Below are 22242 nucleotides of genomic sequence, written 5' to 3'. Positions count from 1 at the left end.
ATTTTGAGAGTTTTTACTAATTTTACTTCTGTTTTGGTGAGAGATAGTGCTCTCCTTCGTTTCAATCACTTTACTAGATCAGAGTTTCAAATTTTTTTAGGCTAGGACTATTTTACACGAAATTCAAATTCTCTGGCGGTTTTTTTGATTATCAAAAAGCTTAGAAATCAGAAATTTAAACACGAAAATTTGTGAAAATCGTAAGAAATGGTTTAAGGCCTATAAAAATTGTGGCCAAAGTAACGTCTTTCGATAGAACGAACTGCAAGTCGACTAAAATAATCTCTTTAGAAAAAGATTGCAGACGACAAATTATCCCCCTTTGACAACGAAAATGGAAAATTCAAGAAATGTTAAAATTATCACAGGTTTATCAAAGGAAATATTTCAAACAGAAATTTATCCACAGGTAGACTTCGAATTTTCATTGTTTTAAAGAATTTTATGAACCGAATCGACGTAAAAAAAATGGCCTAGCTTATTTTTGACATTTTGTGACCAAATTGTTTGCCGATATTTCAAACCTCCATTTGGTGATGGCTGTAGAACATCATTTAGAATTTACAGTAAAACTTGCAAAGGTGTCTTTACTATCTGAAATTTAAGGCTTATAGCCTTAGAATTTTCTATCTCGCCATTTTCTAGGGTTGATTTGAGTGTTGAATATATGTGAATAGTCTTCAGAAGTACTAGAAATGTACAAAAATCACATAATTCCTTCAAAAATACAACGATACACTATACATGGTCCTTGGCTTGGTTGATTTGAGTCTTAAAGATGTAAATAGTCTTCAGAAGTACTAGAAATGTACAAAAATCGCAAAATTTCTTTAAAAATATCTCAAACTTGGAATTTAACTTTATTTCTTTAGATGTCTTGTCTTTTCTTGGCAGAGTCGTCTTTTTAACTTTCCTAAAACGTGGATAATTCTAGAAACACATGAATTTGAAGGCTCAAATTTCGACAGGGAGCTGTGAACACTATTACTGATTGACTTCGCTAAATAATTCCTGTTTCTAAGACCAAAGTATGATTGGTTAAACAAATGGAAAACCTGTAGTGATGTTTTTTTGTTTTGTTGTTTTTTTTTTCAGAGAAAGCCAGTGATACTAAGAGGTGTTGATATCGGGGATTGTAAAGAAAAATGGACGAAAGAGTATCTCGCTGAAAATGGCGGCTCCGTGGAAGTTAAAATTCATGTTTCTAAAACCCATCAGATGGATTTTATCCATAAGAATTTTTTGTACAGGTAATCTTCATTAGCCCATACAGGTGTAGAACAATAGGATGTAAAACTCCATTCCTTTTCAATTCAGATAAACTACGGTCTCTTGTCATACAGGCGTTGCACGTTAAAGATCCCTCGACAGTTGGAAAACAAAAAAAAGTCTAGTCGTTCGGATGGGACAATAAAGCGAGGTCTCTTGTGATACAGACTGTGCACGTTTAAGATCCCTCGACAGTTGGAAATCAAAAAGCGTCTAGTCGTTCAGATGGGACAATAAACCGAGGCCCCGTGTGCTACAGGCTGTACATGTTAAAGATCCCTCGACAGTTGGAAATCGAAAAAGAGTAGGCTAATGCCGCTGTCCTGGTAAAATTTCCCTCATTGTACACTGCATAGAGTCGTCTGTCTTCATTAGCCCACATGGTGCAGAAAAGTAGGATGTAAAACTCCATTCCAATTGATATGATAGTCTTCACCTTCAGATATTTGTGAAATTGTGTCAAGATGAAATCAATTGGAATATTTGACTTTCGAAGGCACTGGTCATGGCACCAGAATGATTAATTTATTATTTTCCAGATCATTACCATTTAATGAGCTGCTGAGGAGAGCAAGTGAAGAAAAACATACAGAATATTTTATTGATGAGGTATGACGGCTACTTTTCCTTATTGCCTACTCCATGGTATTGCTATTTTAATTGGCTTAAAGGGATTATAAAGAAGTTTTCTCAATTTTGTATGTGTATCAGAAACACTGATAGCATCAATTTACATCATTCTAATTTTCAATCAGATGTCTGTGGTTCTTGTTAAAGAGATTATAAAGAAGTTTTCTCAATTTTTTATGTGTATCAGGGACACTGATAGCATCAATTTACACCATTCTAATTTTCAATCAGACGTCTGTGGTTCTTGTTAAAGAGATTGTAAAGAAGTTTTCTAAATTTTTTATGTGTATCAGAGACACTGATAACATCAATTTATACCATTCTAATTTTCAATCAGACGTCTGTGGTTCTTGTTAAAGAGATTGTAAAGAGGTTTTCTCAATTTTTTATGTGTATCAGGGACACTGATAACATCAATTTATACCATTCTAATTTTCAATCAGACGTCTGTGGTTCCTGCAATTCAACAGAAAATAAGTGTTTGATAAAGTCACTTATTGCAAAATATGCTTGTTTCATAGGCCTGGAATGGATTACCCCATAAATACTGGTTAAAAAACTGACACTGTCTTTCTCTTGCTTTCAGAATGAAAAATATTATCTACGTGCGTTGGGTACTGGTGATCCACGGAAAGATATAGCAGACATTCGCAATGATTTTCCCAACCTGGCCAAAGATATAGTTATACCCGAACTCTTTGACGCATCACAATTTTTCTCAAGTGTGTTGAGGGTGGCTTCGAAATCAATGCAGCTATGGACCCATTATGACGTAACTCGGTTTTTCATCTAATTAAGTAATGACCTGAACATTTTTTCAGTTTATCAATGTTTAATTAAATCACGATTCCGTTTACACGGTTTCACGCAATTTGATTGGATAACAGTGGTCACATGAATTCGGTTTATATCTGTGTAAACGGAATGTAAATATAAGCTCCGCCCCTTAACAGACTACTTTTATCAATGAGTTTGATTGACGTGGCCACAATGTTCAGGTCATTCTTTATGATTTAAACGTATACGTGTTTGAATATTTATTTAATATAACAACATCTTAAAGCACTTAATTGGCGCATAAATACAAAAAATTTTAATATAACGCTAAAAAACATACTAACAATAGAGACGTCCTAGAAAACAGCCAATCAAAAATAAGTAGGTCATACTATTTATAGTCTACTATCTACTGCCTGAAAGTTGACAGAGCGGCCACGTTGAAAGTTCAATTATTGAAAGACGAGTTCGAAATAACTCTAGAATTCATGATATTGTTGAAATTTGGAGTGTGCACATTAGAGGGAATTGTGATTGTAAGAAGGTTCACTAAACGCAAAATCCTATTTTAGATTTCTCGTTTCAATTTTAACTTTAAAGAACTGAGTATGTTTCAAATTTTTTTTTTGGTAGATAATGGATAATATTTTGATACAAGTAACCGGTACTAAAAGAGTGGTTTTATTCAGCCCTAGTGATGTACAGTACCTATATCTAAATGGTATGTATAGTAATTATAAATTACATCATATACTCAGGGATCTTTTTAGAGGAATTCCTCTATTTTTCTGGCTGTTGGTATTTTTTTTTTTTTCAAATTAAACCTTTTAAAATTGAGTTTTAGGAATAAAAAGCCATATTATTGCATACCTCGAGTAAATTTGGAAAAATCTCTGCATAATTCTGAATATAGTACACACCTCTTTTTAACCTCAAGTAAATCTGGACAAATCTCTGCTTAAAAATACAGTAAAGAGGCAGACCAGGCTTTGTAGCACCCCCTACAACCTGAAGGTCCAGGGTTCAATCCTAGCATAGGTCAAGATAATACCTTCAGATTTTTCAACGCTATTTCCCCCTGTCAGTGATGTTAGAGGCTTGCTTGCTAACCTGAAGGTTCAGGGTTCAATCCTAGCTTAGGTTGAGATAATACCTTCAGATTTTTCAACCCAGTTTCCCCCTGTCAGTGATGTAGGTAAGAGAGATTGACATAGAAAAAGTGTCTAGTGGTTGGGATGGGACAATAAACGGAGGCCCCGTGTGCTACAGGCTGTACATGTTAAAGATTTCTCGACAGTTGGAAATCAAAAAGAGCAAGCTAATGCAACTGTCCTTGCAAAATTTCCCTAATTTGACCCAGCATGGTCTTCATTAGCCCACACGGTGCAGAAAAGTAGGAAGTAAAACTCCATTCATTTCATTTCTTTTCAACAGGGGATAAGTCTGAAGTTTTGGATATAGACAATCCTGATGTAGAAAAATATCCTGAGTTTTTGAAAGCAACGAGATACGAGTGTAATCTAGAACCTGGTGATATTCTTTTTATTCCTGGTAAGTCTTGGTGTTAACGAGGGCTCAGTCGCAAATTTTTGAGAGCGTAAGTATGATATGACAAAACGAGCATATTTTTTTCGCTCGAACACATAGATATAAATCTAGTGCTGGCACGATATATAACAATGAGACATATCTCAATAAAGACTCTAGACGGCGACAAAAATCTCTGATCAAGACCGTTTGTGTGCTCGCAGCATAAGGCAAAGGGGCATCTAAACTAGTGCTAACACGATGTATATCAATGAATCGATGTATTGCGTTGGTGTTAACGAGGGCTCGGTCGCAAATTTTTGAGAGTGTAAGTATGATATGATATATTTTTTCCGCTTGAACACATAGATATAAATGTAGTGCTGGTACGATATATAGCGATGAGACGTGCCATGATACATGTATTGTATCGCGATGTTGTGTATCAATACTTGGCGATACAATGTGTATTTTTATGAGTTGTTTTATGCAGTCGGTCGATGAAACTCATGACAAGACTCTAGTAGGCAACAAAAATCTCTGATCAAGACCGTTCGTGTGCTCGCAGCTTAAGGCAAAGGGGCGTATAAACTAGTGCTGGCACGATATATCAGTGAATCACGACGGGGCACTTTAGCAAAATTTTTCGGCGATCATGTGATCGGTACAAAATGACAGAGTCAGCCATTTTCAACATCACATGATATCAACATCCCATCTAATTGGTTGACTCAGATCACTCGACAAAGTTCACTGGATACCGACATACGGCGTTTCTTGAAAGCAGATGTTAACTTGTCATTTATCAACCAAGCAATGATTGTGCTTCTGAAAAATTAAGAAAAGTGTTTAATAATGTCAAGGTATTTGACAGGTTTTTGACAAAATTTATTTAACTTAGTGAGTTCATTATCACCCAAAGATGAACCATATTGAAAATCAGAAAAATTGAAATATCTTTAATATAAGTTATTGCCCTTGTTCTTGAAAAGGTGTTCAAGTTTTAACTTTTTTTTGGACAGATCTTGGTGTGAGTGTTCGTAATCACCCAAAGATGAACCATATCAGAAAAATCCAATAACATTCAGTATGAGTTATTGCCCTTGTTCTTGAAAATTCGTTTGATTTTAAGCTTCTAAACACAAGGAACAATCCTTGACAGATTTTGACAAAACTTGGTAATATTATTCAGTATCACCCAAAAAGTTTAAAAGAAGTGTATGACTGATGGTTGAATATTTCATACTGGTAATTGTTACTGAACTGTCAAATATTTTTACTTAAAATCAAAGCTGCCAATGGGCGTATATTACTTGCCCCTCCGGATATATTACTTGCCCCTCCAGATATATTACTTGCCCCTCCAGATATATTACTTGCCCCCCCAGATATATTACTTGCCCCTCCAGATATAGTACTTGCCCCTCCGGATATATTACTTGCCCCTCCAGATATATTACTCGCCCCTTCAGATATATAACTTGTCCCTCCAGATATATTACTTGTGCCTCTAAATGTATTACTTGCCTTCCAGATATATTACTTGTCCCTCTAGATATATTACTTGTCTCTCCGGATATATTACTTGTCTCTCCGGATATATTACTTGCCCCTCCAGATATATTACTTGCCCCTCCAGATTTATTACTCACCCCTTTGGATATAAAACTTGTCCCTCCAGATATATTACTCGCCCCTCTAGATATATTACTTGCCCCTCCAGATATATTACTTGCCCCTCCAGATATATTACTTGCCCCTCCAGATATATTACTTGCCCTCCAGATATATTACTTGCCCTCCAAATACATTACTTGTCACTCCAGATATATTACTTGCCCCTCCGGATATATTACTTGCCCCTCCAGATATAAGAAATTCCCCTCCTGATATATATTTGCCCCTCCTGATATATTACTTGCCCTTCCGGATATATTACTCGCCCCTCCGGATATATTACTCGCCCCTTCGGATATATAACTTGCCCCTCCAGATATATTACTTGCCCCTCCAGATATATTAATTGCCCCTCCGATATATTACTTGCCCCTCCGGATATATTACTTGTCCCTCCAGATATATTACTTGCCCCTCCAGATATATTACTTGCCCCTCCGGATATATTACTTGTCCCTCCAGATATATTACTTGTCCCTCCAGATATATTACTCGCCCCTCCGGATATATTACTCGCCCCTCCGGATATATTACTCGCCCCTCCGGATATATAACTTGCCCCTCCAGATATATTACTTGTCCCTCCGGATATATAACTTGCCCCTCCGGATATATTACTTGTCCCTCCAGATATATTACTCGCCCCTCTAGATGTATTACTTGCCTTCCGGATATATTACTTGTCCCTCTAGATATATTACTTGCCCCTCCAGATATATTACTTGCCCCTCCAGATATATCACTTTCCCCTCTGGATATATTACTTGTCCCTCCAGATATATTACTTACCCCTCCAGATATATTACTTGTCCCTCCAGATATATTAATTGCCCCTCCTCTTACTCCTATTCGGATATATTACTTGTCCCTCCAGATTTATTACTTGTCCCTCCAGATATATTACTTGTCTCTCCAGATATATTACCTGTCCCTCCAGATATATTACTCGCCCCTCCGGATATATAACTTGTCTCTCCATATATATTACCTGTCCCTCCAGATATATCACGAACAATCAAGTCTGGCTACAGGCCTGCGTAAAACACCATTATCATTTCATTTCATTGCAAATTTTTGTTTTGGTATTACAGCTCTGTGGTTTCATAACGTGATTTCATTAGACTTTGGTGTGGCAGTTAATGTGTTTTGGAAACATTTAGGTGATAAGTTATACGATTCTAAGGATACGTATGGAAATAGGGATTTATTACCAGCTCAACGTGCCACTGGACAGAGCGTTAAAAACATTAGATGAACTTCCAGTGGAATATAAGGAATTTTATGCAAGGCGTCTAATAGCTAGAATTGAATCAAAAGTTATCTTACGGAATCCAGATACGACTTGATTAAAAATCTGTGTTTTTTTAAAGCAGAAATTCGTTTCATTTTTACCCCGATATTTCGTTGGATCAGTTTTAGACATCTCTCATCAGGATCGTTTTTACGCCATTTTCTTTGAATTAAAGTGATTGTAAAAAGGTTTTCTAATTTTGTATGTGTATCAGGGACACTGATAGCATCAATTTACATCATTCTAATTTTCAATCAGACGTCTGTGGTTCTTGTTAAAGAGATTGTAAAGAGGTTTTCTATATTTTTTATGTGTATCAGGGACACTGATAGCATCAATTTACACCATTCTAATTTTCAATCAGACGTCTGTGGTTCTTGTTAAAGAGATTGTAAAGAGGTTTTCTATATTTTTTATGTGTATCAGGGACACTGATAGCATCAATTTACACCATTCTAATTATCAATCAGACGTCTGTGATTCCTGCAATTCCATTAAAATTAAGTGTTTTATGACGTCACTAATCGCGAAGGGCCTTATGTGATAAAGTATATTTTGCAATTAGTGACGTCATCAAACACTTAGTTTTAGTGGAATTGCAGGAATCACAGATGTCTCATTGAAAATTAGAATGATGTTAATTGATGCTATCAGTGTCCCCAATACACATAAAAAATTTAGAAAAATTTTAAAAACCTTGGTCTGTAATTTTCCGGGGTTGATTTGGGTCTTGAATATATATGTAAATGGTCTTCAGAAGAACTGGACAAAAATGGCATAATCCCTTTAAAAGACCCCAAACTAGAAATTTCTCTTGTGGAAAATCAGTTAATAGAGAAATAGAAAGTGAAATTTCTAGTTTGAAGTATATCTTAAAGGGATAGACGCGTTTGATCAATCATACTTTAGTCTCAGAAACGGGAATATTTTAGCAGAGCCAATCAGTAATAGTGTTCACAGATCACTGTCAAAATTTGAACCTTCAAATCCATTTGTGTTCAGAATTATCTACGTTTGAATGTTAAAATGACGACTCGTCTTTTCTTGAGACACTGTCATATATAGAAAATACATCTATAGAAATAGTGAGTAAAATTCCTAGTTTGAGATATTTTTAAAGGAATTATGCGAGTTTCATACATTTCTAGTATTTCTGAAGACTATTTACATATATTCAAGACTCAAATCAACCAAGCCAAGGACCATGTATAGTGTATCGTTGTATTTTTGAAAGAATTATACAACTTTCATACATTTCTAGTATTTCTGAAGATTATTTACATATATTCAAGACTCAAATCAATCCTGAAAATGGGGCATCTGTCCCTTTAAGCCATATCAAACTAGAAACATAGTCCTGGGGATAGAAATTGTTGGTATATCAGATATATGTTCAATTCTATATAGAAACGAGCCTCGCAGGCTTTAAGTAGTGCATATTGTATACAGATAACAAACGAAAGAATGAATTTAATAATAGCTACGGGGCATATACGATATTATTGTATGTTCTGCATGAGTTACCTTTCCATCAAGTATGATTATAACTAAATGGCGGAGCCAGCTCCCGGAATCTGGGGCACATATAAGGCGTAGACTGCCGAGGCTGAATTCAAAATGTAACTGTGTGGAGATGTTATATTTGCAAGCCTCTCCCAGCCGTAACTCTGTGGAGGCGTCATAGTTGCAAGCCTCTCCCAAGACTGGAGGTACAAATAGGGGGGACAACTGTCGAGGATGAAATGAAAATGCCGTAACTCTGTGGAGGCTTCATAGTCGCAAGCCTCTCTCAAGACCCGAGGTACAAATAGGGGGGACAACAGTCGAGGACGAAATGAAAATACGGTAACTCTGTGGAGGCTTCATAGTCGCAAGCCTCTCTCAAGACTGGAGGTACAAATAGGGGGGGAAACTGTCGAGGATGAAATGAAAATGCCGTAACTCTGTGGAGGCTTCATAGTCGCAAGCCTCTCTCAAGACTGGAGGTACAAATAGGGGGGGGGACAACTGTCGAGGATGAAATGAAAATGCCGTAACTCTGTGGAGGCGTCATAGTCGCAATCCTATCCCAAGACTGGAGGTACAAATAGGGGGGACAACTGTCGAGGATGAAATGAAAATACCGTAACTCTGTGGAGGCGTCATAGTCGCAAGCCTCTCTCAAGACCCGAGGTACAAATAGGGGGGACAACAGTCGAGGACGAAATGAAAATACGGTAACTCTGTGGAGGCTTCATAGTCGCTAGCCTCTCCCAAGACTGGAGGTACAAATAGGGGGGACAACTGTCGAGGATGAAATGAAAATGCCGTAACTCTGTGGAGGCTTCATAGTTGCAAGCCTCTCCCAAGACTGGAGGTACAAATAGGGGGGGAAACTGTCGAGGATGAAATGAAAATACGGTAACTCTGTGGAGGCGTCATAGTCGCAAGCCTCTCCCAAGACTGGAGGTACAAATAGGGGGGGAAACTGTCGAGGATGAAATGAAAATGCCGTAACTCTGTGGAGGCGTCATAGTCGCAATCCTATCCCAAGACTGGAGGTACAAATAGGGGGAACAACTGTCGAGGATGAAATGAAAATACGGTAACTCTGTGGAGGCGTCATAGTCGCAAGCCTTTCCCAAGACTGGAGGTACAAATAGGGGGGGAAACTGTCGAGGATGAAATGAAAATACGGTAACTCTGTGGAGGCGTCATAGTCGCAAGCCTCTCCCAAGACTGGAGGTACAAATAGGGGGGGAAACTGTCGAGGATGAAATGAAAGTGCCGGAACTCTGTGGAGGCGTCATAGTCGCAAGCCTTTCGTGAAGCCTCCCGAGACTGGGGGTACAAATAGGGGGGACAACAGTCGAGGATGAAATGAAAATGCCGGAACTCTGTGGAGGCGTCATAGTCGCAAGCCTCTCATGGAGCCTCCCGAGACTGGGGGTACAAATAGAGGGTAGACTGACTCATTTGGGGGACAACTATCGAAACTGAATTCAAAACTCGGTAACTCTGTGGAGGTGTCATAGCCGCAAATCTCCGCGAAGCGTTTGAGCGGGGTCTCCCGAGAATATTTCCGAAAATTAATGGATTTGGCACATTCTGACATATTTTGGAGCAAAAACGTATAAAAATCATATTTTTAAATTTGTTAAAAATAAAGTAGGGGTGTAAAAAATTTTTTTAGGGGCAAATCCTCCTCCGCCCTGTACCACCCACAAGCTCCGCCAATCATTATCACGGATAAGAATTTTTATTATTAATCAGATTTGCTACGGGCGAGTTGAAATAATCATTGAAGTAAAAAGACCACGTCAACTTTTCGAAACGTAACGGTTTATTAGCAAAGTTAGTAATTCTTTTGTTGTACCGACGGTAATAAAGTTGTTAACAAGCGTGTTTTCATTTTACAATCTATTTTGAGATACTCGCGACAGTGTTCGGACGTTTTTGAGTTTTAGTTAACGTTTTTGCGGTGCGATCAACTGCGAGTAATATTTGAAGGATGGACGTATAGAACGAGTTATAGCTTACGAAAAGGGATACCACAAACAAAGGTAAATATTTTAATCTTTTTACATAGTTAGTCTAGTAATTCCAGCTTAAAAAACATGCGCACAAAATTTTTCGAAGACGTCGTCGTACTTCGACGTATAATAGCGTACTTCAACGTATTTTCAAAGGGATTGTATAGAGTTTTTCTTAAAATTTGTATGTGTATCAGGGACACTGATAGCATCAATTTACAATCAGACGTCTGTGGTTTCTGCAATTCCACTAAAACTAAGCGTTTGATGACGTCATTATCGCTACAACTGCTAATGAAAAGTCGCTTTGCTGTATCCGCTAGCGTACAATCCAATCAAATCCCTGCATTTTCAAACTTCCATGATACAAGAAAGGTGACTATTGAAGTCAAGGTATTAGTCCTAAGTTGGTAATAGCTTGACATTGTGAAGATGAAGTTTGTAATATCTTGACATTGTGAAGATGAAGTTTGTAATCGCTTGACATTGTGAAGATGAAGTTTGTAATCGCTTGACATTGTGAAGATGAAGTTTGTAATCGCTTGACATTGTGAAGATGAAGTTTGTAATCGCTTGACATTGTGAAGATGAAGTTTGTAATAGCTTGACATTGTGAAGATGAAGTTTGTAATCGCTTGACATTGTGAAGATGCAAGAAAAATGATTATTGCAGTCAAGGTATTCAAGACGCAATTCGTAATAGCTTGACATTGTGAAGATGTGATACAAGAAAGGTGACTATTGTAGTCAAGGTATAAGATGAAGTTTGTAATAGCTTGACATTGTGAAGATGTGATACAAGAAAGGTGACTATTGTAGTCAAGGTATAAGACAATAGATTGACATTGTGAAGATACAAGAAAGGTGACTATTGCAGTCAAGGTATAAGACAAAGTTGGTAATAGGTTGACAGTGTGAAGATGTGATACAAGAAAGGTGACTATTGCAGTCAAGGTATATTTATCATGTCACTTCTATTTTCAGGTCGCTAGAGGACTATTTTATCTATACAGAATGATTTTTAAACGTGGAAATAGACGATTATGGAACGGATTGCTATGTTATATAATTCTGACCTTGCCGTTTGTGGTTATATTTTTGTCCATGTACAATTCGGAGACGGTGCACGAACAAACTAAATTCTTACAGTCGAATGCCTTTTTCAAGAACGGGCAGAAAATGGTCGAGGCCCTGATACAAAGGGAGGCTTTGTCCAAGGCACCAGTCTCTCATGAAACCTGCAATGATTTGGAACTGATAAAAATACCAGACGCAACCGTCGATTCCATGAATCGAACGTTATTTTGTGACGACGTAGCCGAAGACAGCGACGTAGTTTGTCGGTTATTCTTCAACAAAATCGGACTGGAGGAGGGAAAATCCTGTCTACGACCCAAAGACGGTTACTTGGTACCCAAAATTGTCTATTACGTCATATTTGGCCCGTACACTTTTCAGTTTTGGCACTACGTCAGTATGATGAGTGCTAAACGTATAATTAAGCCCTGGGGGTTGTATGTAGTAGGGGATGCCCATCCCGTGGGGTACTGGTGGAAAAGGGCGATGAAGGATATTCGAGGGTTGCGTTTCGTGTACAGAGAACTGCCTCCAACTATTGCCAACAAGAAGGTGACCTGGAACCATCATCTGTCTGATTTGGTGAGACTACAGATGTTAATGCGTAAGTATATCGTAACAAAAAATTTCACTGTTAAAGGGACAGATGCACAATTTTTGATCAATCATACTTTAGTCTCAGAAACGGTTATTTTTGTAGCTAAGCTAATCAGCAATAGTGTTCACAGCTAACCATTGAAATTTGAGCCTTCAAATCCACGTGTGTCCAAAATTATCCGCGTTTGAATGTTAAAATGACGACTCGTCAAAGTGTTTCATGATGCCAATCGCAGTTGTTTGTATCTCGGTACAATGTCTGTGGTTCCTGCAATTCCACTGAAACTAAGTGTTTGATGACGTCACTAATCGCGAAATATGCTTTATTACATAAGGTCTTTCAAGATTAGTGACATCAAACGTTTAGTGGAATTGCAGAAACCACAGACGTCTGATTAAAAATTGGAATGGTGTAAATTGATGCTATCAGTGTCCCTGATACACATAAAAAATTTAGAAAACCTCTTTACAATCTCTGAAAATAGTTCGCCTAATTTGACACTAAAAAATAAGGAAACCCATCTTTAATTATATGCAATAAGAACATAATGATATGATTAAGAATACAAGATAATTCATTAGAAACACCAATTAATCAAATAGTTCGCTTAATTTGACACTAAAAAATAAGGAAACCCATCTTTAATTATATGCAATAAGAACATAATGATATGATTAAGAATACATGATAATTCATTAGAAACACCAATTAATCAAATAGTTTGCTTAATTTGACACTAAAATATAAGGAAACCCATCTTTAAGTTTAGTTTTCAATTTTCTATTTTCTTTTTTTTTTTTCAGTCAATGGTGGAATATATTTAGATTTGGATATGATAGTTATAAACAGTTTGGACCCAATCCGAAACCACGACATTACAATGGGATTGATAGAAAACGGCACGGGGATGGGAAACGCCATTATTCTCGCCCAGAGACATTCGCCGTTTGTGAAAGAGTGGTACGATGCGTATGCAAAATACGACAACAAACAATTTTATAAAAATTCCTTACATGTCCCGAGAGATATGTGGCATAAAAATCCGAGCCGAATTCATATGGAATCGGACAAATTCTATCGTCCAAATTGGTTCGAAGCGGATCTACTTTTCAAGAAAAATGACTACCCGTGGCAGAATAATTATGCGGTACATATTTGGACGAATGGAAATCCAGTTCCGAAGGGTTTTGAAGAACTGAAAACGTTAAACACTACTATAGGACAGATATTTAGATATGTTTTATACGGAGATCCTTCTTTGCCTGTTAAATGAAGTTCTAGTGATGTGTTTTTTTCGTTTTTAATTCGTTATCATCAAGTGTAAAGGGTCGGTAGCTATTTGGGGGTGGGGGAATGGATTGCTCCCCCTTAAAAATTCCGACAACCGACCTAATTCCATCACTGTAACCAAATACCATACACCATCGCCCTCCAGATATATTTCTTGTCCCTCCAGATATATTACTCGCCCCTCCAGATGTATTACTTGTCCCTCCAGATATATTACTTGTCCCTCCAGATATATTACTCGTCTCTCCAGATATATTACTTCCCCCTCCAGATATATCACTTGTCCCTTAATTCGTTAGTGTGTAAGGGGCTTAAACAACCCCCCCCCCCCCCTTCCGAAATATTCTGACAACAGACCAATTCCATTACTGTAACCAACTACTTTATAGCATTCCCCCTCAGGATATATTACCCCCCCGAACAATCAAGGCTGGCTACGGGCCTAGCTTCAATGGTTTGTGGAATAATTTACGGTGGTTGAAAACCAAAATCGGAATCAGAAATGGATCTTTTATCAAATTCCGGACATTCCCATATCGTTTCGTCCAAACGTTTATTTAACCAGCTGATAGAACTCAATTTCAGTTATCTCCCGTCTTCATTAGCCCACATGATGCATTTTATTTCCTTAAAATAATCTCAGTAATTTTTTTGCAGCTGTTAATTTATTTATTTGTAATCATCATTCAGTACGTCCCTAGCAGCTGCTATTCTTATCTCTTTATCATCATTCAGTAAGAATTTTGCAGCTGCTATTTTATTTCTTGTCACCATTCAATAAGTGCCTTGCAGCTGCTAATTTTGTTTATCATCATTCAGTCAAGTGTTTTTGCAGCTGTTATTTCATTTCTTGTCACCATCGTTCAATAAGTGCCTTGCAGCTGCTAATTTTGTTTATCATCATTCAGTCAAGTGTTTTTGCAGCTGTTAATTTATTCATCATTCAATAAGTGTCTTGCAGCTGCTAATTTTGTTTATCATCATTCAGTCAAGTGTTTTTGCAGCTGTTATTTTATTCATCATTCAACAAGTGTCTTGCAGCTGCTAATTTATTTATTTATTCATTCATCATCATTCAGTAAGCCTCTAGCAGCTGATAATTTATCTCTTATCATCATTCAGCAAGAATTTGGCAGCTGCAATTTTAAGGTTGATGGGTGATAGAGAAGTGTTGAGACTGGTTTGGAAGAAGGTTGAGATGCCAGGGAAGGAGACTGCTAACTGGCTCAATTGACTGGTGATATTAGCTATAATTTCGGAGTTGATTCCAGTCAAGTTTTCTGGCAGAGAAGCTAGTGATGTCATAAGTTCAGCAGAGCAGGCTTCCAGGCTGTTTGGAACTACAAAAAATGGTTAGAATTAAAGATATTGTAAAGAAGTTTTTTTTCTAAAATGTATGTGTATCAGAGACACTGATAGCATCAATTTACATCATTCTAATTTTCAATCAGACGTCTGTGGTTCTTGTTAAAGAGATTGTAAAGAGGTTTTCTAAATTTTTTGTGTGTATCAGGGACACTGATAGTATCAATTTACATCATTCCAATTTTCAATCAGACGTCTGTGGTTCTTGTTAAAGAGATTGTAAAGAGGTTTTCTAAATTTTTTATGTGTATCAGGGACACTGATAGTATCAATTTACATCATTCTAATTTTCAATCAGATGTCTGTGGTTCTTGTTAAAGAGATTGTAAAGAGGTTTTCTAAATTTTTTATGTGTATCAGGGACACTAATAGTATCAATTTACATCATTCCAATTTTCAATCAGACGTCTGTGGTTCCTGCAATTCTACTAAAACTCAGCATTTGATGACATCACTAATCGCGAAGTCCTTATATGATGAAGCATACGTTGCTATTAGTGACGTCGTCAAACACTGTGTTCTATAACTGCATATTAATACATACCAAATTCGCTAACTGCTTTACGACAATACACAACACTGTCTGATATCCCACCAGCTGTCCATATCCACTGGGCTACGCTGCCCAAATCAGCTGGTCTATTTCCCCAAATGGTAGGGTCGGGTAATGTTGCCGCTGGCCAGCTACTGTCGTCAAATCTGCAGTAAAACAAAACGTATATTTATTACCGAGTTATAACAAATCTAAAATGAAATTACCAAATACCCTTTGTACGTTTTAAAGATGCGAAGAAGAAGAGCGGTCATAAGTTTCGAACGTTATGAGTTGCGTTCGGAACTTATGACCACTTCGCAACCATACACAACTAGTAATCACTAAGTTGTGACGGATGAAATTTCCAAATACCTTATGCCATCACACCATAGCGATCACTAGTTGCCTATGGTTGCGAATAAGACGAGGTGTCCTAAGTTTCGAACGAAACTGAATTTTGAGTTGCGTTCGGAACTCATGGCCACTTTCAATATCAGCAACTATACACAACTAGTAATCACTACAGTGTGAGTGGGCCTTTAAATGAAGGCTTTTTATCAGTTGTGAGTAATGGAAGTGGTCATTAGTAACGAACGCAACCCTCATGCAACCGAAGGTCCCCTCACACCATAGCGATTACCAGTTGTGTTTGGTTGCGAATATTGAAAGTGGTCATGAGTAACGAACGCAACTCTCATGCAATTGTGAGTTGCGTTCGAAACTTCTGATCGGTATTCTTATTAACAACGTTATAAAGATCATTCGAAAATCTAAAAGACAAAATGCTGAAGCTGTCCTGGCAAAGTTTTCCCCATGGCACACTGCATGACGATATTCAGTTCAACTCACCCAGGCATATTCCAACCCTCTTGAAATGTGTTAAGGCATTTCCATGAAGCGTCCGTTTTGACACCGTTCAAAAAAACACCCTTGATTCCCGCGGCCACACCTTGGTCAGTGCACTTGAAGGCGTACACGTTGGTCGTCTTGGCAACGTCAATCGCAGACGATTGCGTCCAATCGTTACTAACCGCACGTAAAACTCCATCAGTGTAAAATTCCATGACGTTGTCACATGTTACTCTTCCCTTTATCTTCACTTGACATTCCACTGAAGAAGAAATAAAATCATTTGTGAGTTTCTTGGTCGTCATCTTCAAAAAATCAAGCTATTAGTAACTGCGTCTTATACCTTGACTTCAATAGTCACCTTTCTTGTATCACTGAAGTTTGCATCTTCACTATGTCAAGCTATTACGAACTGTGTCTTATACCTTGACTACAATAGCCACCTTTTTTGTATTACGGAAGTTTGTAAAAGCAGCGATTTGATTGGATTGTACGCTAGCGAATACAGCCAATCAGAGGCCTCGACAGAAAGACTTCAACATTAAAAAACTTCTGTGATAAAAGAAAGGTTAAATGCTAGAGCTGGCTAATGCTGCTGTCCTAGCAAAATTTCCTTCATTGTACACTGCATGATGTTTTACGTCTAAGGCCAATAAGGTGCGGAAGAGTAGGACGTAAAACTCCAATCATGTCATTTCTTTTCCCCGTTAAACAATAGTTTTTCCTTACCTGAACATAACAAGGTTACCAAAAGGATAGATTTTAACATCGAAAACATCTTGAGTCGTTTGGCCACAAATAAAATTTAAACCATATTTATACCGCTTTATATTGCCTATCGTTTTGTTTGATCTCGGTTTATTTCAAGTTGAGAAGGTGAAACACCATCTGATAAAATACAGATCTAAATATTTCGTTTCATGTTTTTCTATGGGTTACTTCACTGATTCTTTTTGTAGCATGTTGAAAATTACTAAACGTAACATCTACACATATTTGCTAATTCGATTAATATCGTAAAAACTAATATTAAAGGGTCATGTTCGTTTAACCAATCGTACTTTAGTCTCAGAAATGGATTTTTCTAAGCTAAGTTAATCAGTAATAGTGTTCACAGCTCACTGTCGAAATTTGAGCCTTCAAATCCATGTGTGTCCAGAATTATCCACGTTTGAATGTTAAAATGACAACTCATCAATTTAAGATACTCTGTTATATACGGAAACAGTAAAAGAAATTTCTAGTTTGAGATATTTTTGAAGGAATTGAATTATGCTATTTCTAGTATTTCTGAAGGCTATTTACATATATTCAAGACACAAATCAAGCCCCCAAAATGGTGAATCCGTCTCTTAAAATCTAACCTGGTCATTGCGCAATAATGGGCCCTGATCCGATGCTTTGAAACGCCGGGCGACCTGAGCGCAGCTTCGTGTGCTTCGATGTTTGGACAGCAAGTTTGAGACCAGGTGATGTTCAGGGTTTTAGAATTCCACACTTGAAACAAATTAATATTGTTAGATTTTTTTGGACATGGGGGTTCTTTTTCAATGACCTGCATCGAATCGTCGGGCGACCTGAGCACATCTTTTGTGTCAAGGAAGACGGGTAGATTCGTATGCTTCGACGTTTGGACAGCAAGTTACGGTCAAGGTTTTAATCATCTGATTAGCTGATCTAAACTAAATCTAACCCGGTCATTGCTAGCGAATCTAAAATCACCGTCACTTGATGGTCATCTTTTTCTTTCTGACCAATCAAGTTGGTCCATCTTGGAGTGAAAACCTATAAATTCTGCGGTCGCGTTTTAATCTGTAGTTTTACCTGGAAAAATGATTTCGTCTCTTCGTTTTGTTTGGATTTTCTCGCTTCTTATTCACACTGGTAAGTATTTGTGTTTGCTGTAGACCATTTTATAGAGTTCTATCTGTCCCGTAGCTACAGGGGGCAATTGGAGGGGGGATATCTTTGTCGTAGGGGCTGACATGATAAAAGCGTCTAGCTATTCTGATGGGACAATAAACCGAGGCCCCGTGTGCTACAGGCTGTGTATCTTAAAGATCCCTCGACAGTTGGAAATCGAAAAGAACAGGCTATTCATTAGCCCAATTCGATGTAGAAGAGTTAATCTTCATTCCTTTGTTATCTTCAAAATTTCCATCATTGCACACTGCATAGCATTGCCCTTCGGAAATCAAATGTAAGCTAATGCCGCTGTCCTGGCAAATTTTCCCTCATTGCACACTGCATGGCATTGCCTGTCTTCATTAGCCCAATTAGGTGTAGAAGAGTTAATCTTCATTCCTTTGTTATCTTCAAAATTTCCCTCATTGCACACTGCATGGCGTTGTCTGTCTTCATTAACCCATTTAGCTGTTGATGAGTAAAACGTAATATTTCATTTTTTTTTCCTAAGGTGATGGTTTCATCGTGGGCCAAGTAACATGCGATAACATCATGGAATTTTATGCGGATGGAGTTTTGATCGAATCGAGTAGTGATTGGACGCAAGTGTCCACGGTGACCCTACCGGACACTACGACCGTTCTAGGGTTTTTCTGTCGCGACCAAGGCGTTGTCGCTGGTATCAAGGGATTTTTCAGTAATGGTATAAAAACAGACGGAACGTGGAGATGTATAGCTGATGATATCCATGGTTGGGAAGACCCTGAGTAAGTTAAAGGGACAGGTTCTACATTTATTTTTTTTTACCAATCGTACTTTAGTCTCAGAAACGAGACTCTTTTAGCTAAGCCAATCAGTAATAGTGTTCACAGTTCACTGTCCAAATTTAAGCCTTCAAATCCATGTGTGTCTAGAATTGTCTACGTTTGAATGTTAAAATATAAAAACAGATGATGAATCTGCACCTTTAAGGTTTCTATTTGAATTCAATATATCTCTTCAGGAGAATTTTAAAGGATTTTCTAAACTTTACATAGCCGTTATTAGCTAAGTTCTGTGGAGGGGTGCGTCTCCAATCTGAAACCCCCCAAAAATATGATTTTGTTTTATATTTTTTTATATATTTTTAGTTTTGATGACAGTGCGTGGCCCCTCGCGATCTTACCCGCCCCTACGGTCTGGGGGACACGGCCCCTGAGTTTATTTGGACAGGCGGATTGGATTTGGACGGCCGGAGGTGTTCACGATTCCCGAGTTTATTGTAGAAAAACAATTCCAAAAGGTACGTGTACGTCTCATTTGGGATCGCAATCGCAACTGCATCTGAGCGGTATCGGTCATCTTCACAATGTCAAGCTATAACGAACTTGACTGCAATTGTAACCTTTCTTGTTTCCTAGAATGCAGCGATTTGATTGGATTGCACTATGTCAAATACAACCAATCAAAGCTCTCGGTAGACGGACTGTAAACATAATTGCTTAGTGTTTATAGACTTTCTGTCTGACTGGCCGTATCGCTAGCGTATAATATTTCCACAAAAAATGCATTCTTGGGTCCCTGACACCCCACTCTCCCCCACCCCCATGGAGCTGCCCCTCATGCCTGTTTTTAATGTTTTTTCAGATCAAAGATGCACTAGTATGTTAACCTCTCTTACTCTGTTAACTAAGATAGTGAACGAATCTCTTGCAAACGTCCTGCTCGGCATCAGCGGTGGTTTTACAGACGTCAACACGGCGGTTCAATCTGCCGCTAATACTGCCTTAGCTGGGTCCATTATAACTCTGGAACAAATCGACAGAGATCTTCTCCTTATTCTGAAAGAGCTCTACGACGATTAAAAATTCTGAAAATAAATTTCAATTGTTTGGTCATCCTAAGAGGTAGTATACCTTGAAAGACAAACGAATTAGAAACTCAAGTACTTACGATATAAAGCTCAAAACGTAATCTTAATTAAAATTAGACCAAACTTTCGTTCCGTTTTTTGTTAGCTTTTATTTTTAATATAACCACTTCAGTTAGGGTCTAACGACAGCCCTTTTGAACGATCGTCAAATTAACCTTTTGACCCAGCTGGTATCGGGAACACTGATAGCATTTGCTCCATTCCAATTTTCAATCAGGTGTCTGTGGTTCCTGCAATTCCACAAAAACTAAGCGTTTTGTGACGTCATAAAAGTCTTAGTTTTAGAGGAATTGCAGGAACCACAGAGTGGTATCAGGTGTCTAGAAGAGTAAGCATACCCTGTCTGGCACTTCCTAAAATACTGAAATAATGATTTTTTAATTCAATTTTTACTCCAATTCCGTTCTTTTAAAAAATCATTTGCAATAAATTCTTATTTTAACTGTTGTCTGAATCTTTAACGTTATTTCTCGATTATCTCCCATTACGTTGGCTTATGTTTTCAATATCTCCTCCAACCCCTGTGGGGGCTGGGCCCCACCCTCCTGCTTACCCCCTGTAGCTCAAGCCTGACCAAAGCTATGAATGGACCGTTAGATCAAAAACAGGAATTCATAAGGGAGTTGGTCAAAGAGTTTCCCCGTTGTATGGTCTATAGCTGAAGAAATAAAATTAGTCGGTTGTCAGAAGTTTTTCACAGGGGTAATCATTGCTTTGCCCCACCCCCACCCACCCTCTTGCTTACCCCCCAGTAACTCAAGCCTGACCATAGCTTTGAATGGACCATTAGATCAAAAACATGAATTCATAAGGGAGTTGGTGAAAGAGTTCTTCCGTTGTATGTTCTTTAGTTAATGAAATTAGTCGGTTGTTAGAAGTTTTTCATTGGGCCAATCCATTGCTTTGCCCCGACCGCACCTGTATCCCTCCCTCCTTCTTACCCCCTGTTGCTCAAGCCTGACCAAAGCTTTGAATGGACTAATAGATCAAAAACAAGGAATTCAGTCGAGAATTGCAATATTTCGCATCCCACACGATATTGCCTGATGACGAAATGTCAGATAAGTTGAAATATCAGCGACTAATCCTACACTTTTAAACCATTACCAAAGTTTTTATGATCTATTTGATTATTAAGCAAATCCTTTGAGTCCCTACACAATTATTTAATCTTATTTGAAATGTCAAATTATCAAGATCCTTCGCATCTTAAATGCCGGCGTCAGCCTCACAAGAATAGGGGATGGGAATAAGGGTTAGATTGACTCGGTTGGGGAAAATTGCCGAAGCTGAATTCAAAATGCGTCAACTTCTGTGGAGGCGTCATATAGTCGTCCTCTTATGGACTCATGTAGGTGTAGAAACGATACAGGTCCGTAGCCAGACTTGATTGTTCCAAGGGGCAAGTGATGTATCCGGAGGGACACGTAATATATCTGGAGGGGCACGTAATATATCTGGAGGGACAAGTAATATATCTGGAGGGACAAGTAATATATCTAGAGGGGCAAGTATTGTATTTGGAGTTGCAAGTAATATATCTGGAGGGGCAAGTAATATATCTTGAGAGACAAGTAATATATCTAGAGGGGCAAGTATTATATTTGGAGTTGCAAGTAATATATCTGTAGGGGCAAGTAATATATTTGGAGGGACAAGTAATAATATCTGGAGGGCAAGTAATAGATCTGGAGGGACAAGTAATATATCTGGAGGGCATGTTTGCAGTGGTGGGGCCAGATTTACGTCCGAGGGGAGAGGGGCGAAATATCTGAGATTTCCAACCTAGTTATGAGATTTTTGCCCTCGGGACTGCGAGGGGTGGGGGGGCTTCTGTCCCCTCTCGTCCCCCTTAAAAAAATCACAATACATGCTTTGGTTCACTAAAGAGATTTAAACGGATTAACTTAAATAATTTTTGAAGGGATTTAACTTAAGTTGAAATGAAATGGCTAATTTGGTGAAAAAAGAAAATATGAGGTTTAATTAGAGGTATTTTGTTTTGTAAAAGNGATTATTTCATAAGAG

The 22242-nt window shown here is 38.0% G+C and overlaps 6 protein-coding genes across 6 annotated transcripts; 4 read left to right on the top strand and 2 right to left on the bottom strand.

The window, feature by feature from the left end:
* Positions 1-334: 334 nt before the first annotated feature.
* LOTGIDRAFT_172630 (hypothetical protein) lies at positions 335-2692 on the top strand (the record flags this gene model as incomplete). The annotated part of the gene is made up of 4 exons (XM_009049528.1): positions 335-409; positions 1096-1250; positions 1809-1878; positions 2486-2692. 4 exons carry the CDS (start codon positions 335-337, stop codon positions 2690-2692), a joined length of 507 nt encoding a protein of 168 aa, XP_009047776.1.
* Positions 2693-3312: 620 nt separating this feature from the next.
* LOTGIDRAFT_180300 (hypothetical protein) lies at positions 3313-7226 on the top strand (the record flags this gene model as incomplete). The annotated part of the gene is made up of 4 exons (XM_009049527.1): positions 3313-3397; positions 4111-4227; positions 6972-7040; positions 7081-7226. 4 exons carry the CDS (start codon positions 3313-3315, stop codon positions 7224-7226), a joined length of 417 nt encoding a protein of 138 aa, XP_009047775.1.
* A 1492-nt stretch (positions 7227-8718) lies between these two features.
* On the bottom strand, positions 8719-8895 carry LOTGIDRAFT_139575 (hypothetical protein; the record flags this gene model as incomplete). The annotated part of the gene is made up of 1 exon (XM_009049526.1): positions 8719-8895. A coding segment is annotated over one exon (177 nt), but the record flags the coding sequence as incomplete, so codon positions are not given.
* Positions 8896-10036: 1141 nt separating this feature from the next.
* LOTGIDRAFT_238269 (hypothetical protein) lies at positions 10037-13646 on the top strand (the record flags this gene model as incomplete). The annotated part of the gene is made up of 3 exons (XM_009049525.1): positions 10037-10099; positions 11668-12364; positions 13162-13646. The coding sequence occupies 3 exons, from the start codon at positions 10037-10039 to the stop codon at positions 13629-13631; spliced, it is 1230 nt and encodes a 409-aa protein (XP_009047773.1). The 3' UTR covers positions 13632-13646.
* A 655-nt stretch (positions 13647-14301) lies between these two features.
* On the bottom strand, positions 14302-17174 carry LOTGIDRAFT_238268 (hypothetical protein). Its single transcript, XM_009049524.1, has 4 exons — positions 17127-17174; positions 16398-16659; positions 15558-15712; positions 14302-14988 (listed from the first exon to the last, which is right to left on the bottom strand). The coding sequence occupies exons 1-4, from the start codon at positions 17164-17166 to the stop codon at positions 14750-14752; spliced, it is 696 nt and encodes a 231-aa protein (XP_009047772.1). The 5' UTR covers positions 17167-17174; the 3' UTR covers positions 14302-14749.
* Positions 17175-18224: 1050 nt separating this feature from the next.
* Positions 18225-20660, top strand: LOTGIDRAFT_238267 (hypothetical protein). Its single transcript, XM_009049523.1, has 5 exons — positions 18225-18281; positions 18814-19069; positions 19433-19584; positions 19929-20431; positions 20511-20660. The coding sequence occupies exons 1-4, from the start codon at positions 18230-18232 to the stop codon at positions 20144-20146; spliced, it is 678 nt and encodes a 225-aa protein (XP_009047771.1). The 5' UTR covers positions 18225-18229; the 3' UTR covers positions 20147-20431; positions 20511-20660.
* Positions 20661-22242: the final 1582 nt, after the last annotated feature.

Source organism: Lottia gigantea (genome assembly GCF_000327385.1).
Source record: "Lottia gigantea unplaced genomic scaffold LOTGIsca_138, whole genome shotgun sequence".
NCBI lineage: Eukaryota > Metazoa > Mollusca > Gastropoda > Lottiidae > Lottia > Lottia gigantea.
This window is presented reverse-complemented; position numbering and strand designations above follow the sequence as displayed.

Bases quoted from the DNA above. Each gene is read 5' to 3' on its own strand.
- LOTGIDRAFT_238268 (XM_009049524.1), bottom strand. From the start codon at position 17,166: ATGTTAAAATCTATCCTTTTGGTAACCTTGTTATGTTCAG. The intron at 16,660-17,126 runs GTAAGGAAAAAC...TTTCTTCTTCAG, and splicing joins GGTAACCTTGTTATGTTCAG to TGGAATGTCAAGTGAAGATA. The intron at 14,989-15,557 runs GTATGTATTAAT...CATTTTTTGTAG, and splicing joins TAAAGCAGTTAGCGAATTTG to TTCCAAACAGCCTGGAAGCC.
- LOTGIDRAFT_238267 (XM_009049523.1), top strand. From the start codon at position 18,230: ATGATTTCGTCTCTTCGTTTTGTTTGGATTTTCTCGCTTCTTATTCAC. The intron at 18,282-18,813 runs GTAAGTATTTGT...TTTTTTCCTAAG, and splicing joins CTCGCTTCTTATTCACACTG to GTGATGGTTTCATCGTGGGC. The intron at 19,070-19,432 runs GTAAGTTAAAGG...ATATATTTTTAG, and splicing joins CATGGTTGGGAAGACCCTGA to TTTTGATGACAGTGCGTGGC.